Below are 23,093 nucleotides of genomic sequence, written 5' to 3' on the forward strand. Positions count from 1 at the left end.
TGCCTGCAACTAACCAAAGGTATTTTGAGTTGAGTTGAATTTCCACAAGAAGCACAAGGACTCTTGATGCTTATATAAAGCATGTGGTGAAGAAATCTGAAGAAAAGAGAGCAAAGAAAAACACTAAAGCTTTATACTTCAAGGCAAAACAAGACGATACCATGGCAATCGGTGAATCTTGAACATCCTGCTACTTTTAATACATTATGACAAGTAAAAGTGAAGACCATGATCGTGGAAAGTTGTGATAGATTTGTGAAGAGAAAAGAGTTTTACAAGACTGATTGCGGCGCGGATACATATTTGGACCACCAGTGATGGGAGATCAAGATAAATTGCTGCAATGGCTAATTATATCAGGTTTAATATATATTGCCTGGAGTTGACTGATCTTCGAACCAAGTCTGATCTCAGGAAGTTGTTGGAGTTCGAAGGGAATAGGGCAGATACTGGTGGTGGAAGACATTGACTGTTCCTTTGAGTTGCAGAATAGGACCACAGAAGCTAGTACTCGACATAGTCAAGGTTATATGCTAATAAAGAGAATCAAGTGATTATATATGCTTCTCTGTAGTCTGTGGAACTATTGTCAATCTGCTAGTTCTTTCTGACACTATTGTGTTCGTTGCTGAAGAACATGATGCTAATCATCATCAGGGACTTGGATATTTGTGGGAATGCCAGCTTTATTTGCGTTGATTTCGACATGGCCAATCCACTAATTCTTTCTGCCACTCCTGTGTTCAATGTTCAAGAACATTTTGCTAATCATCATTAAACTTAGATATCTGACTAATTAGCTTTTTATAGCTTTTGATCTAAACTTCATTTCTTGTTCAGCCAGGATTACTTGATTTTAAGAAGGATGTCAGGACAAACTTTTTAAACCCAAGTTTAGTAAGTGGAAACTCCATAGAAAGATATATTACTCATGAACAGCCATAGGAAAATGAAAAAGAGAACAAGACTTCAACTAATAAACATTACCAATCATAAAAGAAAAATATGGAAGAAAATCAGGAGCAGTCACATGACAGGTAACTTTTGCTGCATTAAATAGAACTACAATAAGACATGGAAAATAAATTCTAAATGTCCAAATTTCATTTCAATTTTTAAAACAAAGTGATTATAGTATTTTTGTAGCAATTAAGTGATATGTCAGTGTAAACAAAGTAAGTGTAGAGCAAGAAAATACATAAAGCCTAAATCGCCTTAGTTCCACCAAAACTGTGGGACTAAAGGATTCTCACTAAAAACTCAACATATATCCAACTAAAATCTTTTACTTTTACTTGGTCAATACTCTAGCAAGATATGCCATCCAATAGGTGTGCCTGAAACATTAGACAAAATCAAAGCTTCAGCGTGAAAAGTCCCTTAAGTATACGATTATCCCAAAGCTCAAAGATCTGATCTGACAGAACATATAGTTCAGATTAGCAAAGAATCTAGCATGCAATGTAATGCCACCCTGTACTGGTTGGCATCATCATCTCCCAAAACCCCATTTCCTGAAGAGAGCGGAAGAAGAAAACATTCTTCCATTGCCTCTGATTGCACACCCTCCAGAATCCAGATCCTTTGGGTAGATAAAATCACACGCCAGGTTAAATAGCTTGTAGTACCAGCAGCTAATTTATTTAAATACATTTCAATTAAATAAGACCTCAAAATGATTCAAATATTACTTTAGAAAATTATCCTAAAAGAACTCTATATATAATCGGACTATAATCATAAAGTTCACAAAATTTTAAATCTAGAGCATTGTGGATCTTCTCGCTGTTTCCGTCCATAAACCAACCATGCAACAGATTTCTATTATGATAGTAAGTTCACAAAACTAAATGACCAACTAAGAGCCCAGGAAAAGAGAACATTTGGGTTATTGTTTTCCACGAGCAATAGAGACACAACAAAGATTTAAAATAAAAAAATAAAAAAATAAAACGAGAATAATAAAGCAAATCATTGCTTGAAACTGGACATTTGGGATAGAATCTTGCGTATGAACAATAGAGGCACAACAAAGATTAAATGATAAAGCAAATCATTATTTGAACGTGGACACAGAATTGGCAACAAAAACACATACCTGACTCAAAACTACAAGCAAATATTGCCTAGGATAGTGCAAAGTGTCCGAGTTCGTTGACCATTAATGAAGACTTATACTGCCATTTTCATTTCAATTTTGTGGTGAGGATCATATCCTATGAGTTTAAAATCAGCTGCCACGAAAGAATCTATGTTCTTTTTCTCTGGGTTGATCTTCAATATCTGCATGGAACTACTAGTTAATAGAACAACCAAGATAAGGGAGAATTTGCTAAGATGAAATAATGCTTCCAAAATGGTAGCAACAACATTTTAATCAGCTCAAACTATTGATATTTTACTGACTGGAAAAGGTTTTGGGAGTTTCTGAAGCTGCTCCTGGAGAGGCCTAACATGAGTGCGATAAACATGAGTATCCCCGATCACATGAACAAAATCACCAGGAACGAGATCTGTGCAAAATTAAAGACGATTAAACACAAATTTTTGGGATATATACCTTTCCATTAATACTAAATATAGTAGATACCATTACCCATCTGTCAATGAATGCCAGCCCCCTAAGGCCCAATATTATTGTTAGAAGATCTAGTTCCTAAAGACCTTATTCATGATGATGCCCCCTTAGCACCCTCTGCTAATTCATTACTATAAAGAAAGAGCTGGTCCACAAATGGTTTAGGCATCTGTACCACCAGGTCACTATAATTTATCACTAGATGCAACATCATGAGACTTTCTTCACTCATTAATTTGTCAGTCACTAAATTAGGTGCATTCAAAGAACAAAATTTCAAAACTGCATAGTCTCTTAACTTTGTAGCCACCTATACAATGTTCTCGGTGCCTTGTCACAACTAGTTGCCTTATGAACAATTATCTATCTGATCAAATGACTAAATTTCCCCATCTAAAGATTGATGGCTCTACAAATTCAACTAGTACAGCAAGTTCATTAACGATTTTCACAAGGGTGCATACCACAAACATGAGCAATTATGCATGTCAAGAGACCATAAGATGCAATGTTGAATGGCACACCCAGTCCCATGTCAGCAGATCGCTGATACATTTGACATGATAACTCCCCGTTTGCTACATAGAACTGCAAAATAAATAATAAGGTAAATTTATTAAGAAAAAAGAACGATTATTATAACCATAGCTTGCCACTAACCTGAGCAAACATATGACAGGGAGGTAGTGCCATCAATTTCAGATCAGAGGGATTCCAAGCTGAAAGGATAATTCGACGATCATCTGGATTATTCTTAATCTTGTTAACAACGTCTAACAACTGATCAAATCCTTGACCAGTGTAGTCAGCATGCATGTCAGTATACCTGGAAAGAGAAAGACGAAAAAGAAAAAAAGAAAGGAATTGAAGTTAAAACTCCTCCATCAGCACATCCACCAGTTAAAATTAGATAAAGGCGCATTCGTGAACCTAGCACCAAAGTGTCTCCACTGGAATCCATAAACAGGTCCCAGGTCACCCTCCTCTCTGTTCTTCAACCCAATACTAAAATAGTAGAGAGAAAATGTTATTCAAAATCAGCACGATAATTAATTCTTGAAAAGATCAATAAATATTTATAATACTTGCCTATCGAGGTAATCCCTGGATGCATTGCCATCCCAAATATGAATTCCCTTTTCCTGAAGGACCTGTGCACACAGAATTCAGAAAAGCAGGTCACAATGTCATCTTTTTTTTTTTTTTTGTATCTACATGGAAATAGACAAGGGAATCTCCAAGGATCATTATAGACACCTCATGCAAATCAATTCAATTGAAATAACAAAGGATTTGATGAAATTTCAGACATTCAGAGAATTCTTTGCAGAATATCAGAACATTACAGACTCGCAATCACACAGTTGCTACATAGCAACTAAATAATCTAGACCTGGTAGTCTAAAGCAAAAAGAGATGAATTGAGAATCTCAGAATGTGGAAACACTTAACTGTGTCTTGTACAAACAATAGAAACTATGCAGCACCATGCATATTACTAATGGAGGGACATGGAAGATGATATGCCCCTTATAAGTAGTAAGTAAAGTAGGTCACTAGGCTCTTATAGTTAGTTTAAAACAGAGGGCGAAAGAAAAAAGAACAAACAAAACCAGGAAATAGTCTATTAGCTACTTCATATAAGAGAACTTGTGACAAACTAAATCTAACATTCTCCATGCATCACCATCAAAGCATAAGCTATGGGTAAATAGGTGAAACTAAGCATAAAAATCAAACCTTGGCATTTGTTGAACCACTAATGAACCACAGGAGTTCTTCAACAACACCTCGCCAGAATACTTTCTACAAACCAATGATAACAACATGAGATTAAATGAGATTTCATCATCTTATGAAACTGACCTATGACGGATCACAAGCCAGTGTAAATTCCAGGGGAGAAAGAAAATGTATAAAGAATAACTAATTTAGTTGCAGCAACAGCAGCAAACTATAATATAATATGGAATGAGATATCAATTAAAAGAGATACTACAAACATGCCTTTGTTGTAAGAAGCGGAAAAGTTTTTCGCAAGTTGAACCGCACCTGAGGTATAAATAAGAAGGAAGAATACATTCGCCAGTTATTAAGAAAATAAATCAGAAGCAGAGGTAAATGGAACAATGACAGTTAGTGTTTCACATCACCTGACACCCAAATTTTGATAAAGTACCAGTTCCAGTTCTGTCATCCTTCAAGATGCCATCAGAGATGATTTCTTGAACAAGTCTCAGATACAAGAACTCCTCGTGTCTGTCAAAAACCATCTTAGGAAGGAAAGAAAACTTTTTTACATCGAACTTACTATTTTCTGAACTGCTTTCAGAGCTCAGACCACTATCGTGACCATTGGATTCAACTGCAGAGCTCCTAACTCGAACATAAGTTGCAAATGAATATCGTATGTTATTTTCTACCATGGGAAAGGATAAATACCAAGGATGAAATATAGAAGAATCAATTGCAGGAATGAAAGTATCACAATCAAAGCTTGTCTCAATTTCTGTAATGTGGACAGCATCACATCCAGGTGCATTAAGAGCTTCCCTGTATTGAATATAATTTATACAAATTAAAGAACAAAGCAGAAAAAAGACCAATTCACCCATTAAAAAACCAAATCAGAATCACAAACCTTAAAATTTGGCCTCCTCCTATGACATATACTTTCTCGATTGAGAGACAATATGGAGAAGCAGCCAATAATTCCAAAGCAGAAGCAAAGCTTCCACACATCACAACATTCTCAGCAGTAGCAATATCAAAACTGCCTGATCGAGTCAAAACAACATTCAGACGACCAGGAAGAGGTCGATGCTCTAGAGGAATACTTTCCCATGTTTTTCTACCCATTATAACAGCATTCTTTTTCCCAGAATCAGTAGTAGTCAAAGTAACATCCTTAAAAAATTTGAGATCAGAAGGTAATCTCCATGGAAGTTTCCCATCCTTCCCAATACCCATATCCCTAGTTGCAGCCACAACAACTTGGTAAGTTCTTCTTGGATCATGCTGCTCTATATTAGCATTACCATTAGAAAGATTTGCCTTCGTATCACCAGCCATGACTGAAAAGAGAACCCGATAACAAAAATTTGATGTTGATGCTTTAGAAGTAACACTGCACACCAAACTTTTATGGAAGTGCAGTAGAACCTGAAATTGGTAAAGGAAACATTTCTTAAAACATGCACAAATTATAATACACCGAAGATCACCCACCACCAGCTAAAAAGAAAAAAAAAATACTCTTGAAAGCAAAACAAAGAAGACTTAAACAACCAATTGAAAAAGATATCCTTACACCATACCGCGAAACCAAAGCACAAAACAAAGATATCCAAATAATTCTGGGAAAAAATAAATAAAGTAGGTACAGGACAAAAAAGGTCAGTTCTTTATTATTTGAACTGCAAATAAGAACATTCCTTTCTCTCCCTCATTTTCATTGAAAATCCTAATATTAGTTTCTCAGCCAGCAATTAGAAGCCCATTTTATTCTCTAAACCAAAAAAGGAACGTTAACAACACACATAATTCAAAGATATGACCATATATATAAAAACTAAAGATTTTTCCTTTCCCTGCTTCACAGTAAATTTTAGACTTTGGCATTAAGCCAACAAAATGCAACCCATATATTTCTCACCCAAAATCCCCACAAATCCCAAAAATAATTCTAACCATAACAAATAAAAAAAAAGAGAAACTAAGAACTAAAAAATTCAACAGAAACGGACAAGAAAGGAACATTTCAAGATAATGCAAAGAAGAAACTCACCGATCTGAGAGCAAACTTTGAAATCTTGAGACCTTAGAAAAACAAAAAAGACAAGCTTTCACTTCAAACAAATCCCCTCGTTCAGAGAGAGAGAGAGGGAAATCAAAATTAGGTTTTTTTTTTGGTAAAGGAAATAAGGATGGATTGTCTTATGACATTAAAGGTAACTGAAGGGCAGTAGCCAAAAAGAGAACAAACAAAGTAAAAAGGGTATCTTTGCTTTCAAATCTTTAAACCCTTTGTTTGGTTGAGGAGAAAAGAAAGCAAAAGAAAAAGGAAATTAAAATCCAAAAGAGTACGGTTTACGCGGAGTGCCGCCAAAGTCAGTCAGCAGAGTGTGTTTTTTTATACAAATTTCCTTCCTTTTCTTTTACATATGGATTTTAGATTTTAGAAATGCCCTTTTGTGTGTATATTTACGTATAACTTGCCTTTCTCCCTTTACTTTACCTACTACTTCTAATATTTCTCCATTTTTATTTATTTTATCCAATAATATTGGCCTAATGGATAAAGTTTGCAATAAAAGTAAAAGAAGAAAATGATAAATAAGAAATAGATTTATTATAAGAGTCTCCATCTCAGGTCTCAACAATAATTTTGAAGAATTATTTTCTTAAATTGATTGCAATTTTTTAGTAAATTGTGTGAAATTAAAAAGAATTATTTTTATAAATATTGTTATTAAAATAAAATAGCACCATGTTATTTTGACAGTTCTTTTATGTTTCAACTTCATGTTAGTTTTTGGTTTCAAAAGAAATTTGAATTATCTTTTAAGTTTGAGATATTTTTTTATTTATAAATTAGAACAGTTGCTGTTCATAAACTAATATATATATATATATATATATATATATAGAGAGAGAGAGCAGAGGAACGATGCATGTCCAAAAGTAAATTAACCTCTTGGACTGCTACGAAAAACACCATCGGATTTCAAAGTAGTGCGATCTAATTTAAAAATTTTACACAATTGAGCGCGTTTAACATATTTTTTTCACAATAGCAGGATCACTATAACTGACTCCATTTAGTTTGCCACCATAGAACTCAATGGTTACATTTACTTGTTCGACACTATACTTTGACTCTGCCCTTCGAAAAGGAACATCGACTCTAACAATTTCATCTTCGTCTACCAAAACAACTAGAAATGTTTCAAAAAAAAGTGGGCATACGACGTATAAAAGCTCACGCCCTTCTTTATCTCTAAAGATAGGATGTCTTAAGCACCCAATAGTTATTCCATTTCTGTTGTTCATTGATTCTGCTCTGAACAATCCACCTTTTGCCGAATTATTATCGATATAAATCATAAAAAGTTAACTTTCGGGAATTTTAGACCAAGCTTCAGATAAACTTTGATTTTCGGCCAGCCCAGCACTAACTCTTCGATATATTTCTTACTGGAAGTATCCTTGATCCCATTGATAACGAGTGGGACCAAATAATTCAATCGGAGTAGTTGTTGAACCAAACCACATAATTCCAGCAACAACAAAAGCTGCAAAAAAAAACAGCAACTATACTACTAGAAAGGACAATTTCAATATTTCCCATACGTAATCCTTTGTATAAACATTGGGACGGACACACACTAAGATGGAATAGGCCCGCTAATATACCCAATGTACCCGCTGCAATATGATGAGAGGCTATTCCTCCCGGAACAAAAGGATCAAACCCTTCCACACCCCATGTTGGACTTACGGGTTGTACCTTTCTAGTTAGTCCATAAGGATCGGAAACCCATTTTCCAGGACCATACAACCCGGTTATATGAAAAGCGCCAAACCCAAAGCAAGCCACCCCTGAGAGAAATAAATGAATTCCAAAGATCTTTGGCAAATCCAAAGAAGGTTTTCCTGTACGTTCATCGCAAAAGATTTCTAGATCCCAATACACCCAATGCCAAATAGCTGCCAAGAAGCACAAGCCAGAAAACACAATATGCACCCCAGCCACGCCTTCATAACTCCAAATACCCGGATTCATTATAGTTCCTCCTGTGATACTCCAACCACCCCATAAATTGGTTATTCCTAAACGAGTCATGAAGGGTATAACGAACATACCTTGTCTCCACATTAGATCGAGAACGGGGTCAGAGGGATCAAAAACTGCTAATTCATAAAGAGCCATCGAACTGGCCCAACCAGCAACTAAAGTTATATGCATTATATGGACAGACAGCAAATGACCGGGATCATTTAATACGACGGTATGAACACGATACCAAGGTAAACCCATGGAAATACCCCCTTTATTAATGAAAAATAGACACTATGTAACTTTATTGCACTGGAAAAACTATGTTATGGATCTCCCCTTTTAAATAGGTTATCTCGGAGAAAGAATTAATTTCTTTTTCTATTCTTTTTCTTTTTTATTTTAGTAATAATGTAACAATTCCGTTTGTAGGAACAAAGAAAAGAGAACCCGATCTATTCTATACCCAATAAGTACCAATACGCAATAGGGGGTTGACTCTATTTTATATGAGCGAATGCATTGAGATTTGTTCATCATTCAAAGTACCTATTCGTAAGAATTAAACTCTATTGGTTTTGTCTTTCCTTTTTAATTGTACCAGAATATGTGGAGCTCAGTATGTCTGGAAGCACATGAGAACGTTCTTTTACTGATATTATTACCAATATTCGATATTGGGTCATTCATAGCATTACTATACTTTTCTTATTAATTGCAAGTTGGTTATTCGTCAGCACAGGTTTAGCTTATGATGTATTTGGGAGCCTCGTCCAAATGAATATTTTACATCTGTTTTTTCTAATTCCTATGATGCAATTGGTGCTTATTGGCAGAAAAGAATCAATTTATATTGTCCTTTGTGGCTCCGGTGGCAACTAGATCAACGCGATATTGCTTCAAGAGAAGCTTCCGTCGAAATTCACTATGAATCTTTAGGTACCTATCATGAGATTTATAAACACTGTCTAATAGTAAAAATATAAAAAAAGAAATTCTTTATATATATATATATATATATATATATATTAGAAAATATTTATAAATTTAGTTTGATAATGGATGAATATCAACAGTATGAGTATAATTTTAAGTTTATCTTTTCTTTTTTACTTTTTTATAAGTAAATTATTTTAATATATGATATGGGTTAGTTTAATCGGTGAATGATTAATAAAAAAATTCCAAAAAATTCGGATCTTATTCATCATAACAATGAAATCCAATCCTTGTGCACTACGAAATATGAATCTAAGAAAAGGTGAAATACACAAACAAGAAGCAACCGACCAACCAATAGATAAATAAATAATTTAATGTGATTCATCCTCTAATCACAATCATCTACTATCAATTAATAGATAGCTCAAGCTTTCACTTGCCCACTCGATATACACCTTCTCAATATTTCCATACCCATCAACCAATCAATTCCTAAATTAGTTTATCTTTTCGTTCTCCTTTATATATAGCTAATTAAATTACTCAAAATATCAGCATCAACCTCAACCATTACGAATATATTATAATTATTAAAAAGAATATCAAAACTATTTTTTTTATTTTTACTGTGTTAAAATATTAAATTTTTTTTTTTTTTACTTTTTTTCAAAATTAAATTTTAATTGTCTTTTAGTTTTTTTTTTTTTTTTTGGATAAAACAACTAAAAATCAATCGTACCATAAGTTAAAAAATAAAAATTAGAAATGCAGTATTTTTATAAAAAGATTTACACAGTAAAATGATATTTATTTATTAATTTTAAAATTTTTTAAAAAGTCATCTAATTATTATACTATGATTGAAAATAATATATATTCTATTGAATTTATGAGTATATGTAAGAAACAACTTGATGAACTGCAACATCTTAGTAAATGGTAGAGAAAAAAAAAATAAACGACCGTTTCCATATTAGTGGCCAGCGAAAAAAAATAGAATTTTCCTATTTATATAATTAATCAAATAAAAAATACCTTATAATAAGAATTCTAGGAAATAAACCTCCATTTTACTTGAAGAATATCTATTTCAGTCAAATTAAGCAATTACCTTTCCCACTTTTACTAAAATTTAGAGTCATGCAGGGAAGTGATGGAAAATTTGCAGTTATTAGGCAATCAATGTGAATAATTCAAGCCACTCATAATGTGTTCTGTGTGTTGGAGGGGGAGAGAGAGAGAGAGAGAGAGAGAGGGGCCAATGACTGTCTTCCAAACATATAATAGAACAAAATTAAAGGCATCTTTTACATATAACATATTCTTGGGAAGAATCAAAGCCCCATCATGTCCATGTTAATATTGTCACCCTTCTGTTTGTTCATAAACATTATCTTTTATTTTAAATCATGATGATGCTTTTCTAAATCTAATCTGCTTATAAACTGTAGGCTCCACAATCCAATCATACTATAAAAAAGAAGAAAAATCATACTGTGTCCAAATTTAATAAAGAAGTTGGGTAGCCTCTAAGCAGAAAGAAAAGAGACTTGAAATTGACAAATGAACTAAACTATAAATAATATTAGCTCATTGTCTATTTACAATAATGTTGACTCAAGATATTACCAACTAAATAAGAAATTCATGTGGGTTCTTCAATTACCAACTTATCACATGAGGATCTCCTAGCAGATACTCTTCTTTCATTTTCTTCTTCTTCTAATTTTCTCTTAAACCTATACTATATTTACCAGTTTCTTCAATCTTTTCATTGACTAATACCAATAATATTGGTGGTACCCATCCTGTTTTTCTCTTCTTTTACCATTCAAGATAATGACATTTATATATTTGGTATGCCATCTATAATTTAACATCAACCGAGGAGTATTCCTGCTTCTTTTTCCAATCCTATAGTCAAGAACAAAACTAACTATTTGTAAGCCTACAGGAGATGATTCAATGAAACTCCTCATTTCAGAATTGCAACTGTCTGATCAAGTGCATATGCACAGCACAGGTAGACAATCGTACACTCGTATACATTGCACAGGGCATACTGTGTTGGTAGATCCAAAAGCCTAGAGGACTAGTTTTTAACCAGAGAAGTAGTAGGCTTCAATTTGCTCCATCACAAGCTAACATAATGGGACTAGTGGCAGTGTCATTGATAGATGGGAAACAGTTATTTCTTAGCTTAGAACTGAATCACAGAACCCAAATACTTATACAGTACCTGACAGGAAGCCTAAAGCAACACCAATGAGATTTTGGCTTTAGAATAATAAGAACAAAATATTATTATCACTTTTAGACCTAGAATTTTGAGCATCCCCAGCCACCAAAACCACCATGCCATGAAATAATTTACATCACATCATTAACCCTTCTCAAGTTTTCTCTATAGCAAATGCATTTCAAAGCATCTCTAACATTAATTTGCACAATCTCTTGGTCTAAAAATATACAAGGAATTTAACTCAACAGCTTTTCAATTTTCTACCTATTTTCTCTGAGATACAACGTAACCATTTCTAACTTGTATTTCAGTACAAAATTTGATTCATCATGAAAATATGTTCAGGGTTAGGGCCATTGCAAGGAAAATATTAACTCATTCACCTTCAAGTTCAGCACCAAATTGTTCCAGTCTTGCAGCATCTTGATCAAGATCCCGGACCAAGGCATGATTAACTGATCCATCATCCTCACTTGCATGTACCTGTCTACCACCAAACCTGAAAAAAGAAAAAGAAACATGTCATAAATATGCCACAAATATTGGGGTGGGGAAGGGTGTTAAGAATTTTAAGAGTGACCCTGCTCAGTTCACAAATGTCAGAATTTGTCGACCACGTTGCATCCTGGCAAGTTAACCGTTTGTTCTACGGAACCATGAATGTGAAATTTTATTGAACATTGATAGTAACATTTTAAAGTCAGATGTCTGGTTCTTAATTTAGTTACACTCCAAAATTATATGAAGTAATCTCACATTTTATTAATATCAATACTTCCTGAAACAAACAAACCAATTAAGGAAATAACTGAAAAGAGCTATCACGACAGCCGGAACTCAACATTGTTGTTAAACTCATATGATGGAACGTGATATGTAACACTCATTATTATCAAATAAAGAATTTACCACCGTCCATTCATCAATTCAATGCAATTCTGTGCATCCTTCCTGTCCTTAAATTTTACCAAGACAACACCTTGTGGATGATTCTCACACACCTGCAAGCATAACCATAAGAGGATATGGCAATGCATGAATAGATATGCAAAACAACCAGAAAACACTAACTTGATATAAATTATTATCATACAAACAACTTTGTATAGAACTGATATTATTCATCACCAGTAGAACCTTGGTAAAAGTGTATTTACAAATTTCAAGTCTAGTTCCTTGGAGCGAAATAGGCATCAAGACACGGGGTAAAAAATAAGTCATTTACACCGTAGCTGAACTTCTAACCAGGATATTATAATATTTCAGAGTGCAAGATTTATAATGATTTCTATCCAAGTAAGAAAATGCAAGATTTTGTCTCACTTGGTAGTCAAAGAAGGTTTTAGAAGACCAACACGTGTAAACAGGGGAAAAAAAAAAGGCAAGGACTGGTCAAATGAAATAACAGCACAAACAGAAGTCACTAATACTGAAACAAACCCAGTGGCATGAATTAACTTTTTCTTTTTTTTTTTTTTTCTTTTTTTTACTGACAGCTGCTTGCCAGAATAGAGGTAATCTGCTTGAAAGGAAGCTGTAAGCTGAAGAAAATCAGCACACAACTTTTAACAATAAGGAAATTACCATTACAAAGTTCATAAAGTCTGAACATAATCAGTTTAGGAGAACAAAGGAATACCATCTATTAGCCATATACTGACTAAACCAAATTCACATAATATTTTACATCATGTAAAACTCAGATATTACCTGCAGAGACTAAACAAGCCAATGAAATGATATTTTCTATTCCATGACTAGTTTATCTTATATGATCACAAATGAAACACAGGTTCAGTCACCAGTTTATCCAGTACAATATGGATCAAGTCAGACGAAAAAGACATGGAACAAAGTCATGAAGAACATAGCAAAGAATTGCCTGATAATTTTAGTTACCTTGACTGAATCAACTGGACCAAGCTTTACACATTCCTCTCTAATATCCACCTCCAGCTCCGAACGTAAATTCTCATCAGTCTACTCATGTTAGAAAAGATCCAAGCAGTAATTTAGGACAAGAGAAGGAAAGTCCTAATGTGTAAACAGAATAAGAATTTAGGCTTGTTAAACTTTTATATTTAACAGCTCGTTTTGGCCGACTTTAGAGCATTAACCACTAATAGAGCAGCATATCAATAAGAATAGAATGTGTAGCTAGAAAGATTGTGGAAGAAAGAAACCATAGCAGATATGATATAAGACCACTATCACAATTTCTTTCTCCGAATGCTTGATAAGGAAGTCAATTTATAGTGTCCCCAATGCTATTACACTACCACAGATGGAAAAAGATGCATTAAGATCAAGAGAAGAACACCATTTAAAACTTTCAAATCATTATATAGGAAATAAGCTATTAAACAAATAAACAAAATGTTGTTAGCCTCAACAACTTCCCAAGGATTTTATCCCAGCTATAAAGTTTTGTATCTGTAGAATTTGTAAGTAAAACAAAGCCTTTACCTCTCTACATAAGGTTTTGAGCATAAGAAAAATCTAAATCACAACATAGAAAGAGTATAAGGTCCCGAGCAGATAATATGACATTAATGCAGACTTGCTCTATCTTCTATGTATTAACCCAATAAACCATTATGATTCCATCATTTGTGCTCAACAAATGCTGGACATGCATGATTAGTGTAATTAAAATAAGCATTTGAATAACAAACCAATTCTTAGGCTCCATTTGTTCTGCAGGAAAAACATTTCCTATATTTTGTTTTTAACCTGCTTTGTGTGTTTAGTGCATCTAAGAAAATTGTTCAACAAAAAACATTTTCTTGGTCAGAAGGATAACCATGCCATTCTTTGAAATTTTACAAACTTATGAAAATGGCTTTACAAAAGCTAAACAAATGCATGTCTTAATATATCAACTATCGACAATTGCCTCCAGCGACCTCCAACCACCACCTATTACTGATGGCAGGCAACAATCACTAAACAATCATAGGAAAGAAATTCTCAATGTATCTTTTTAAATCTAATTGTAAATTTAAGCTATGAAGTTCTAATAAGTTTTAAACATTTTAATGGTCTTTCATATTGAAAAACTGCGCTAATCATAGAATAATTTCCAAGTGATTTCTGTATAGTAGTACTAAACAACAGTAAACAAGTCATTTATTTGGAACATGTTTTACTCAACATGTTTTCCAAAAGAAATTTATTTTCCGTGAAACAAACAGATTCCCAGAGTCGAAGACAATCGTTGCTAGGGTTGTAAATGCGCCAAGCCGTTTGTGAGCTATTTGGAACTCAGCCCTATAAAAAATTACCTTGAGCTCATGAGTAGAGGCTTGTTCGATAAATCAGTCAAGGCAAAGCACGGTTTGTTATAGGCTCGTAAGCTAGCTTGTAAATATTAATAGCTTTTGATTATAATACATTATTTTACTTATAACAAAAACAAGAATACCTAATTAAGTTTTGTTATTATAATAAAAATACAATTAATTAAATATGTTATAATTTTTTATAAACAAATATTTATTTTTTTAATATTGATAAATAATTTTAGTTGTAAAATTTATATTTAGTAAGGCCATTTAGGTCCGTGAACCATAAATGACATAGTGATACTAGCTCATGCTCAAGCTTGGCTCGATAATAGATGAGCCAAGCTCAAGCTAGCCAAAGCTAAACATGGCTCAGCTCATTTGCAGCCTTCGAATGGGAAAAGATTTCTCTTTTCTTTATCTACCAATACGAACTTCTGATTTCCTTGATTCCTATAATCAAATTATCTGTCACAAGAAGTCGCAGCCATAAGAACAAATCCTTCATCCTTACCCTCATTTCAGCAGGAGTGAACATGTAACGAAGAACAACAGTTGCTGGAATTGAAACCTTTACATCATCACGTCCACCTGGGTCATTGAAGGAACACATGGTGCTACAGGTAAGGCAATTACAGAGATTTAAGTATAAAGCTTCAAGAAAAGCTGCATATTATCTCAAGAAGCAAACACTTTAAGACGTTACCCAGAAATGAAAGAGAAAAAGAACAAAAGATGGCATGATTTTAGCTTCCAGAACTTATTGGAGATTTCCAATTGCAAATTGGAGAAGAAACAATAAATAATAACAAGCCTGTATCCTTATCAAAATCACTATGTATCGGTGGAAACTTACCCTGCCACAATTTTTTTTAACAATAACTCCAAAAAGAAGATAAAGAAAAATTGTGCACCTATTATGTGCATTTAGAAGAGGTAAGACATTTCCCTAAAGAATTTGACAAACCAAAAACAGATTTAGCATACATAATAAGCTACAGTGTTTGAAAGGAATGCATAAACAAAACCAAATGCAACTGCGAGTGGCGAAGAGTAAATATGTCCTCCTGATACACATAGTTTTACTCTCAAACTCCTATTTTTAACAAATCCTTCAAGAGGAAGCAAATGAAAATATAAATTTGAGAATGCCAACAGAAACGAGTAATGAAAAATACAGAGAATTTAATCTAAATCCTGAAAATCTTTAATACGGACATATCGTAAACAGCATAGACAAATAGGTCCCCTTTAGAAGCATAGAGTATTAGAACTTGGAAACTGCTAAGTGATGGAAAAGAATAAATGAATGTCTTAACTTCAAAAGAAAGAAGAACCTTGCAACTTCACTTTCTTTCCTATCATCTATCAACGTCCCTGAGATAACCAACATTATATAAATTGTGTTTTAACTAATGAACTTCACCAGTTCATCTTTGAATCCAAAAGAGAATTGAGTTTAAACTATACATAGCAATGAAAAGGGGATGGGAGGGGAATGTATTTTAAAGAGAATGGAAGGGAGTTGAAGGGAAGAAAAGAGAAAATATTTACTTTCTTATGTTTGGTTACATATTAAAGGAAAGAGAAGGGACTTAAGTGAGTTTTCAATTTTTTATTACAATAATAGGGATTAAAAAGGTAATTAATTAAATTTTAATTTCTTTCCATGAGTTGATACTTTTTGCACTTGAACAATTTCAACTTCTACAAGGGGAATGAAGGAAAATCAGTCCCCCACCATTTCCTTCCCCTCATAAAAAATTTTAATAGCTAAACACGATCAAAATCCACTCTCCTTCTATTTCCTTCCCCTCCCCTTCGATTATCCTCCATCCAAGCATAGTGTTAATTTCCTCAAACTCATTTCAACAAATATCAGCATGACAGTCAATACAGATTGCATCTCACCTTATTCTCATAATTGAATAAAAAATTATGACAAATATGAAAGATTTTAGCAGTAATTATAGGGGCTTCCTTGTCAATAAGCGAAGATCAACATTGATGATAGCGATCCCAGATCATGTTGTGGCAGATATAATATTGAAAATACATATTAGAAAATAAAAACTACTTCACAACTACGCTTATGATTTCAGAAGTTGGAAAAAAATTTAACTAGGAAACTTCTTGCATATATACCAAATTAAATTCAAAGCTTCAGATGCAGCAAAAGACTAAAATGACACACCAGAACGTAATTAGGTAAAACACCATACCCTTCACATCCACTACTAAATTTTAAGTTTGAGTTGAGAACATACCCCAACCAAGTATTCTCTCCTCAACTCGTTTTAGCTTCTTTTTCTTCTTGTTATCTGCTTGTTTAGGTATAAATCTATCCCCTGCATTCAGCAGAAATGAAGCCCATCAATAAAACCACAAGCCTCCAATAAACAGACATTGCAAATTCTAGATAATTTAAGGATATCTTCCAAATCTCAAATAACTACTAATAATGTTAACAATAATCCTTGTAAGTATAACCAATCAACATGGAAACATGAAGTTGGAATTATTATTACCCTTCTGCTGAAACTTGGCTCGGCTGACAGACATAGGGACTGCGCCACCAGGCCGTAAAGGTGTACCATCCAAAATTTGCAATGCCAGATCAACTGATGGTTCCTAGTGTTCAATCATACATAAGAACATAAGCATAAAAATCCCGATTCAGCATCATGGACTAAGGAGCACAGCAAACAAAATTACCTTTAAAAATGTAACTAATGCATCTCCCTTTATTCTTCCAGTCTCTTTGTCAACATAGATCTTCACACGAGGCTTTTTTGTTTCAGGATCCTGTACAATTTACAATTGGTTCATCAAATGACATTTCATAAATTGGACCATCTAGAGTACATGAAGATGTAGAACAATAAACAAAACAGCAATTTCATCTTCACAAGGTGCTCTGCTTCCCTCATCACACATGTTCCAATGCTCTTTGACTATATCAGAAGTTCAACTTTATTTGGCTTATCAATCTGGAGATCACTACTAAGAAAATTATAAGATTTGCTAGAACGTACTAAAACAAATCTATTGATCAATCAAACCTCTGACATGTTCACAGAAAATAGCCAAAGCCTCTAAAAATTGAAACAGAAGAGGAAATGAAAATCATGGTTCCTTCATTATTTTGTTATCACTTTCTCTGTGTGTGTGTGTGTGTGTGTGTGTGTGTTTGTGTCTATAAACATGTGATTTCACAGTTCAACATACTGGGTCACAGTTCCAATAGCTTACCTGACTGAAAATTGCGCAATTTTTAATTAGCAAGCTAGTTTACAAATATTCCAAAAACAAAAGACAGTTCCCTAGACTGAATAACCTGACACAAGTAAAATAATGGTAGGAACAAATCACCAATTCCATATGACAGAACTGAGCATCAAAAGAAAAGGAGAATTAGGCCCTGCAATCATGAAAAGAGCCAAGTGTTTACAATTAATTAAGATATATACTCTACCTCTTTGATTATCCCACACTTGGAAAATACCTCCACCACCTGCAACAAACTACCAAAATGAGTTTCTTACCAAGAGAACTATAATAAAGCCCAATCAAATAAGTAATCAATAATTACTTCTTCAGATGTGACATCATCAGGCAACCCAGTTATATAAACGTGCGTGTTAACTTTCAATTCAAACCAACTATCAGGGGCCTTATTGGCTTCCTGCAAAAGCCAAAAGTAAAGAAATAAATAATGGTATCAGCATACCTGGAAAAAAAAAAAAAAGAACAATGAGATAGAACATCAAGGAAATTGAATTATTGCTTTTAGAGTCATTATTGTAATAGTTGGTGCATCTTGTTTTAATAGTCCCCAAATAGCTGAAGATGATTTCATAATAAAAACATATTTTCAAGTATAAGAAAGGTAATGAAAAGTGGCCTGGAGCCATCTTCCAGTAGTTACAAGACTCAAGAAGAGAGGAAAAATAAAAATTTTGACCTTCTTATCAGCTTCCTTTTCCTTTTTATCAGGTTGTGTGTCCTTATCAGCTTGCATTTTACTATCATCTTGCAATCCCTGTAATTTCCTCTTGCCATTATGTTTTGATTCCAGTGTTTCACTTTCACCGCTACCATTGATTTCCTCCTTGAAAGCTGCATTGTTTATATCCACAGTTGGAAAAACGTCCTCTTCTTGCAAAAAGGTCATTTCTTCTAAGCCATATTGTCCAGTCACGCTTGAAGTATTGTCCTATATATATCAATCAATAATGAAATCCTAATATGTGCATAATTATAAGTATGAAGGTGATAGTAAGCCACATAGAATTTCAAGTCCATATAAATAAGTCATCACTTACACCATCACCATGTATTCTAAATCTGAATATCATGCATGGTCATTCAATATTTTACCTTGTGATGAAAACCATGAAGGTGTTACCCCTAACCTTTCAACAATACATCTGCATATGGACACATGTATGTGCATACACACACAGCCATAAACAACCAAGACATGCTCAAAAAATTTGAAAGAAAGTAATAGAATCAACCAATCTGACAGTCACAATATCAATGGAAGTTTCACAGGTGTGAACATCATGGTGGGCTAGAATACTATCTATGACAGGATCTATCTTTGTCCTGTGTCTTTACTTCTGCATTCAATAAGAGAAACACAAATACAGGATTTGCCTTTGCTCATGAGATTCATGTTTTCAGTAGCAACCATATAACTGAGAACTGCTCCAACCTAAGCCATCCTTATTTATCAGCCAAATAAACCATTACCTATTCCATCAAGCCTTTCTTCTTGTTGTTTCCCATCCTAACCAGTGGAAATCACCGCCTGGGGTGGGGGGAAGGGGGAAGAGGGAGAAAATAGACACATGATAACATAAGAAGATAGGAACCTCTCTTCTACAAAGATAGCTGACTTTTTGTTTATTGACAATTCAAATGCCAAGACACAACGATCAAGCAAAAATTCTTATGCCAATTCACAAGTGCTCAAAATCATAACATTTGCAAGTGAACCACATTAATATATCATCAAAAACTAGACTTCAAAGTGCCTGATCTAAGATCAACCTTGCTGCCCATGAATCACCACAAAAGCCAGTGAAATGATGCAGAAATAAGTTTTCTCCTGGCCACTAAAAGCTTGGACAACAGAATTATATCACTTTCAAATTGCACATTCCGACAGTTTTCTTCCGACAATGTGTTCACGAAACACAAGTATGATTATAGTCCTCCTTCCAGTCCATTTTCACCATTACCATAATCTTTCTCGAAATACTCGAATACACCATTCAACCTCAAGCTTTATTACCATCTTATCTTAGCAAGATAACATGCTGACTTTTGTTTTTAAGGAAAAAAATTTCTTACTGCAGAGAATGCAATGACCACGATCTTTTTCATAATAGCCAACTGCACCATTAATTTTAACAGCACTAACCACGTTGCAGCAAGGTGATATCGAACTAGTACCTTAGCAAGGTTATACCGCATTAATATGCTCCCTCTCCCTCTCTCTGTTCTCAACCATGATTATTATAATCAATTTTAGTAACTAAAAAGAAACACAAATGTAGACTTCTTATCAGTAATCATTGATAGAGTACACTTAGAAATACGAATATAGACTTCTTCCATCCAGCATATGATGAGAAAGCTCATCTCTCTCTCTCTCGCTCTCACAGACACACACACACCACTCTAAGAAAAAGAAAAGAAGAAAGAAGCTTATTGTCAATCAACTGCATCTAAAAGATTCATAAGATGCAAGGACATGATAAAACAATTCAACTCTCAAATTTACCTTGCTCAACTTTCCCCACCTATCCATCCCCGTAAATCACAAGAAAGCACAAAAAAATTATTGATGATTATTGGCACACTATTCATAGTAACCTAAAATTCCACCAATAAATGAAATACTTGGAAAGAAACAAATAGAGGGAAATAAATTTTCCTGATATACTCTACATTTAGCACATGAGACTACATGCAAAAAAGAAAAGAAAAAAACACACACACTCACAGCTGAAGGAGAAGATAATGGTGCTTACTAAAATATGTATAATCAGTGCACATACAGAATTAGGTTGCTCAAGCAGGAAAACAAAAATTAAGTTTAAGATGTTCTTCTTGAGCACAATTGCATGGTAAAAGCTTTGACAAGTAAAATTACAAAACTCAGAGATATTCTTCTTGAACACAATTGTGTGGAAAAAGCTTTGATAAGTGAAAATTACAAAACTCAGAACTAACCTGAGGAACCCATGCTCTAAGACCTCTATCCCACTTGTATGTGGTCCCATCATCATCTGTAAATTCTTCCTCGCCCTCTGGTGGCGACTGAGGTCTATCAGCTTCAGCCTCTGCCTCTGAAATCTCCCTCTGCCATTTCTCAAATTCATCCTCATTATCATTGGAACGCACTGCCAAGTACATCACAACATATGGAACCTTCGTCAGGCAACAGACATGCTTAACCAACCATCCCCTTTTGTTAAAATAAAATATTTATAATGATAATGATAATGATAACAAAAGGGGACAGGGGGAGAGAGGAGATTAGAAAAAGAAAAGATAAAAGAAATCCCTCACCTGCAGAAGAGGTATTAATTTGCTGTTTATTACTAGACTGAGATCCATCTTGCAAGCCAACAATGCCTCTCTCTGCCCCTCTAACATCATTCCACTTCTCCGACTCAATATCACTGTTGATGGATGCTGCCAAAACATCTCAGGGTAAGAGCCATAAATCGAGTCATGGAAATATCTATGTTTTAAGGTAACTATTTTAAAACATAAGAATAATGTCTGCAATAATACAAATAAATAAAACCAACGCTGAAGAAAAAGTCAGAAAGAGAAAAATAATACCTGATAGAGAAGTATCAGCTCTCTGTAGAGTAAGTTGTGAAAGCAAATCAGGTATTGCAAACAATGGTTGCCAATCAACTCTTCCTTCAGTCCATACAAATGAACTTTCTGAGAGAAACCCATTCAAGAAATGCTCTGCGTAGGAGCAGTAAAGAAGCAAAGTAGAATCATGTTTCAATAGCTCATCTCATTAGACCGCAATTAAACAAGTTTACAGACAGAAGAACATTTTTTTCTTTCTGAAACTGTGCAATTGATTTACTGCTATAAATGAAAATTCAACAACAAAAAGGAGAGAAAAAAATGCCTGAGTAAATTTGAGCCCTCACACAAACCCCCAAAAAAAGGGGGAAAAGGAAAAGAAAGATTAAATACAAAGCACGAAACAATTCAAGTCTTTTTCTTTCCATCTTTTTTTGGTTTGTTTTGAAAAAGCACAAGATTTTAGAAAACAGTTATTCCACAGTTTAAACAACTAATGTAAGCATGCAGTTAGTCTGTTAAAAAACAAAAAGGAAAGAAAAACTCACCGCGCATTTCATGGATTGCGTAAGGTCCAAAACTTTGTTGATTGTCATCAAGAATATACCATCGCACTTCTGCACCTCCAATATCAATAATCATTATGCAAAAAAGAACATGAATTTACACAAAATGATTCTGTAACTAGCACTTCATATGATCAAGTCGTAAAGAGCCCTAATAAGGACTAAACCATATAAATTACTTGTAATTTATCCTAAATTATTCAAATTTCTAATTGCAACAGCGAAAGTACGTATAATGCTACTAACCGGAGGGAAGTTGCTGAAAGTATTCGGGTGCTTGGGGTAGATAATCGTGGTAGCCGTCAACGGGCGACATCGTTTTACCGCCTCTTCTTCTTCTGCAATAGAATATGTTTTGGAGAGCTTAGAAATGAGGAAGACGGTAGAAATTTTTGGACTGTTTGGATATAACTGTCGCTGCATCCGACTTTCAGGATTAGGATATATCGATCTTGGACGGAATCGTTGATATTGTGGAATTTTACATAATAATCATTTGGAATGAATTACAAAAAACAAAAAGAAATAATAATAAATGATTTGAAGTCGGGTTTTGGGTGTTCAAAAACCGCATAATCCGATTGGAGCAGCACTGAACTAATCTTCAGTAAACCCCTGTTTTAAAGTGTATGTGGGTTTTAATTTTTCTTTAAACCGTATTTTAGGAGTTGGATTACATATTTTACATGTAAATTCACCGCTCAACTCTTATGTTTATATATAGACATCATCATGATCGATTCAAAGTAAGATTGGAGCCGCAAATTCGGTCTTACAGACAAAATTTAATTACTTTTATACTGTTGGCAGGAGGAATTACAGTTAGGATTTAAGACAGAAAATACTAAAGACAGGA

General features: G+C 34.0%; 3 protein-coding genes across 6 annotated transcripts; all 3 read right to left on the bottom strand.

Moving 5' to 3' along the window:
* Positions 1 to 212: 212 nt before the first annotated feature.
* Positions 213 to 6,736, bottom strand: LOC8285348 (bifunctional dihydrofolate reductase-thymidylate synthase 1). Of its 4 annotated transcripts, none has more exons than XR_007217027.1 (12): positions 6,366 to 6,731; positions 5,220 to 5,740; positions 4,732 to 5,131; positions 4,586 to 4,630; positions 4,319 to 4,384; positions 3,668 to 3,729; positions 3,509 to 3,583; positions 3,239 to 3,404; positions 3,043 to 3,166; positions 2,407 to 2,513; positions 2,099 to 2,283; positions 213 to 737 (listed from the first exon to the last, which is right to left on the bottom strand). XR_007217027.1 is itself a non-coding variant. In XM_048378018.1 (11 exons), the coding sequence occupies exons 2-11, from the start codon at positions 5,648 to 5,650 to the stop codon at positions 2,173 to 2,175; spliced, it is 1,587 nt and encodes a 528-aa protein (XP_048233975.1). In that variant the 5' UTR covers positions 5,651 to 5,740; positions 6,366 to 6,731; the 3' UTR covers positions 1,960 to 2,172. The 4 variants fall into 4 exon arrangements, 1 of the variants encoding a protein (XP_048233975.1); XR_007217026.1 differs by lacking the exon at positions 213 to 737 and adding an exon at positions 1,083 to 1,337; XM_048378018.1 differs by lacking the exon at positions 213 to 737 and having other exon boundaries at positions 1,960 to 2,283.
* Positions 6,737 to 7,695: 959 nt separating this feature from the next.
* On the bottom strand, positions 7,696 to 8,815 carry LOC125370804 (photosystem II CP47 reaction center protein-like). The gene has a single exon (XM_048377589.1). The coding sequence runs from the start codon at positions 8,616 to 8,618 to the stop codon at positions 7,821 to 7,823; it is 798 nt and encodes a 265-aa protein (XP_048233546.1). The 5' UTR covers positions 8,619 to 8,815; the 3' UTR covers positions 7,696 to 7,820.
* Positions 8,816 to 11,682: 2,867 nt separating this feature from the next.
* Positions 11,683 to 22,900, bottom strand: LOC8285350 (splicing factor U2AF-associated protein 2). Its single transcript, XM_015715423.3, has 15 exons — positions 22,484 to 22,900; positions 22,220 to 22,288; positions 21,690 to 21,824; positions 21,411 to 21,536; positions 21,072 to 21,241; positions 18,790 to 19,041; positions 18,418 to 18,510; positions 18,301 to 18,339; positions 17,541 to 17,630; positions 17,354 to 17,456; positions 17,093 to 17,173; positions 15,340 to 15,416; positions 13,441 to 13,521; positions 12,451 to 12,542; positions 11,683 to 12,040 (listed from the first exon to the last, which is right to left on the bottom strand). The coding sequence occupies exons 1-15, from the start codon at positions 22,551 to 22,553 to the stop codon at positions 11,917 to 11,919; spliced, it is 1,602 nt and encodes a 533-aa protein (XP_015570909.1). The 5' UTR covers positions 22,554 to 22,900; the 3' UTR covers positions 11,683 to 11,916.
* Between the last annotated feature and the right edge of the window lie 193 nt (positions 22,901 to 23,093).

The sequence above is a fragment of the Ricinus communis genome, chromosome 8, assembly GCF_019578655.1.
Source record: "Ricinus communis isolate WT05 ecotype wild-type chromosome 8, ASM1957865v1, whole genome shotgun sequence".
Classification (NCBI taxonomy): domain Eukaryota; kingdom Viridiplantae; phylum Streptophyta; class Magnoliopsida; order Malpighiales; family Euphorbiaceae; genus Ricinus; species Ricinus communis.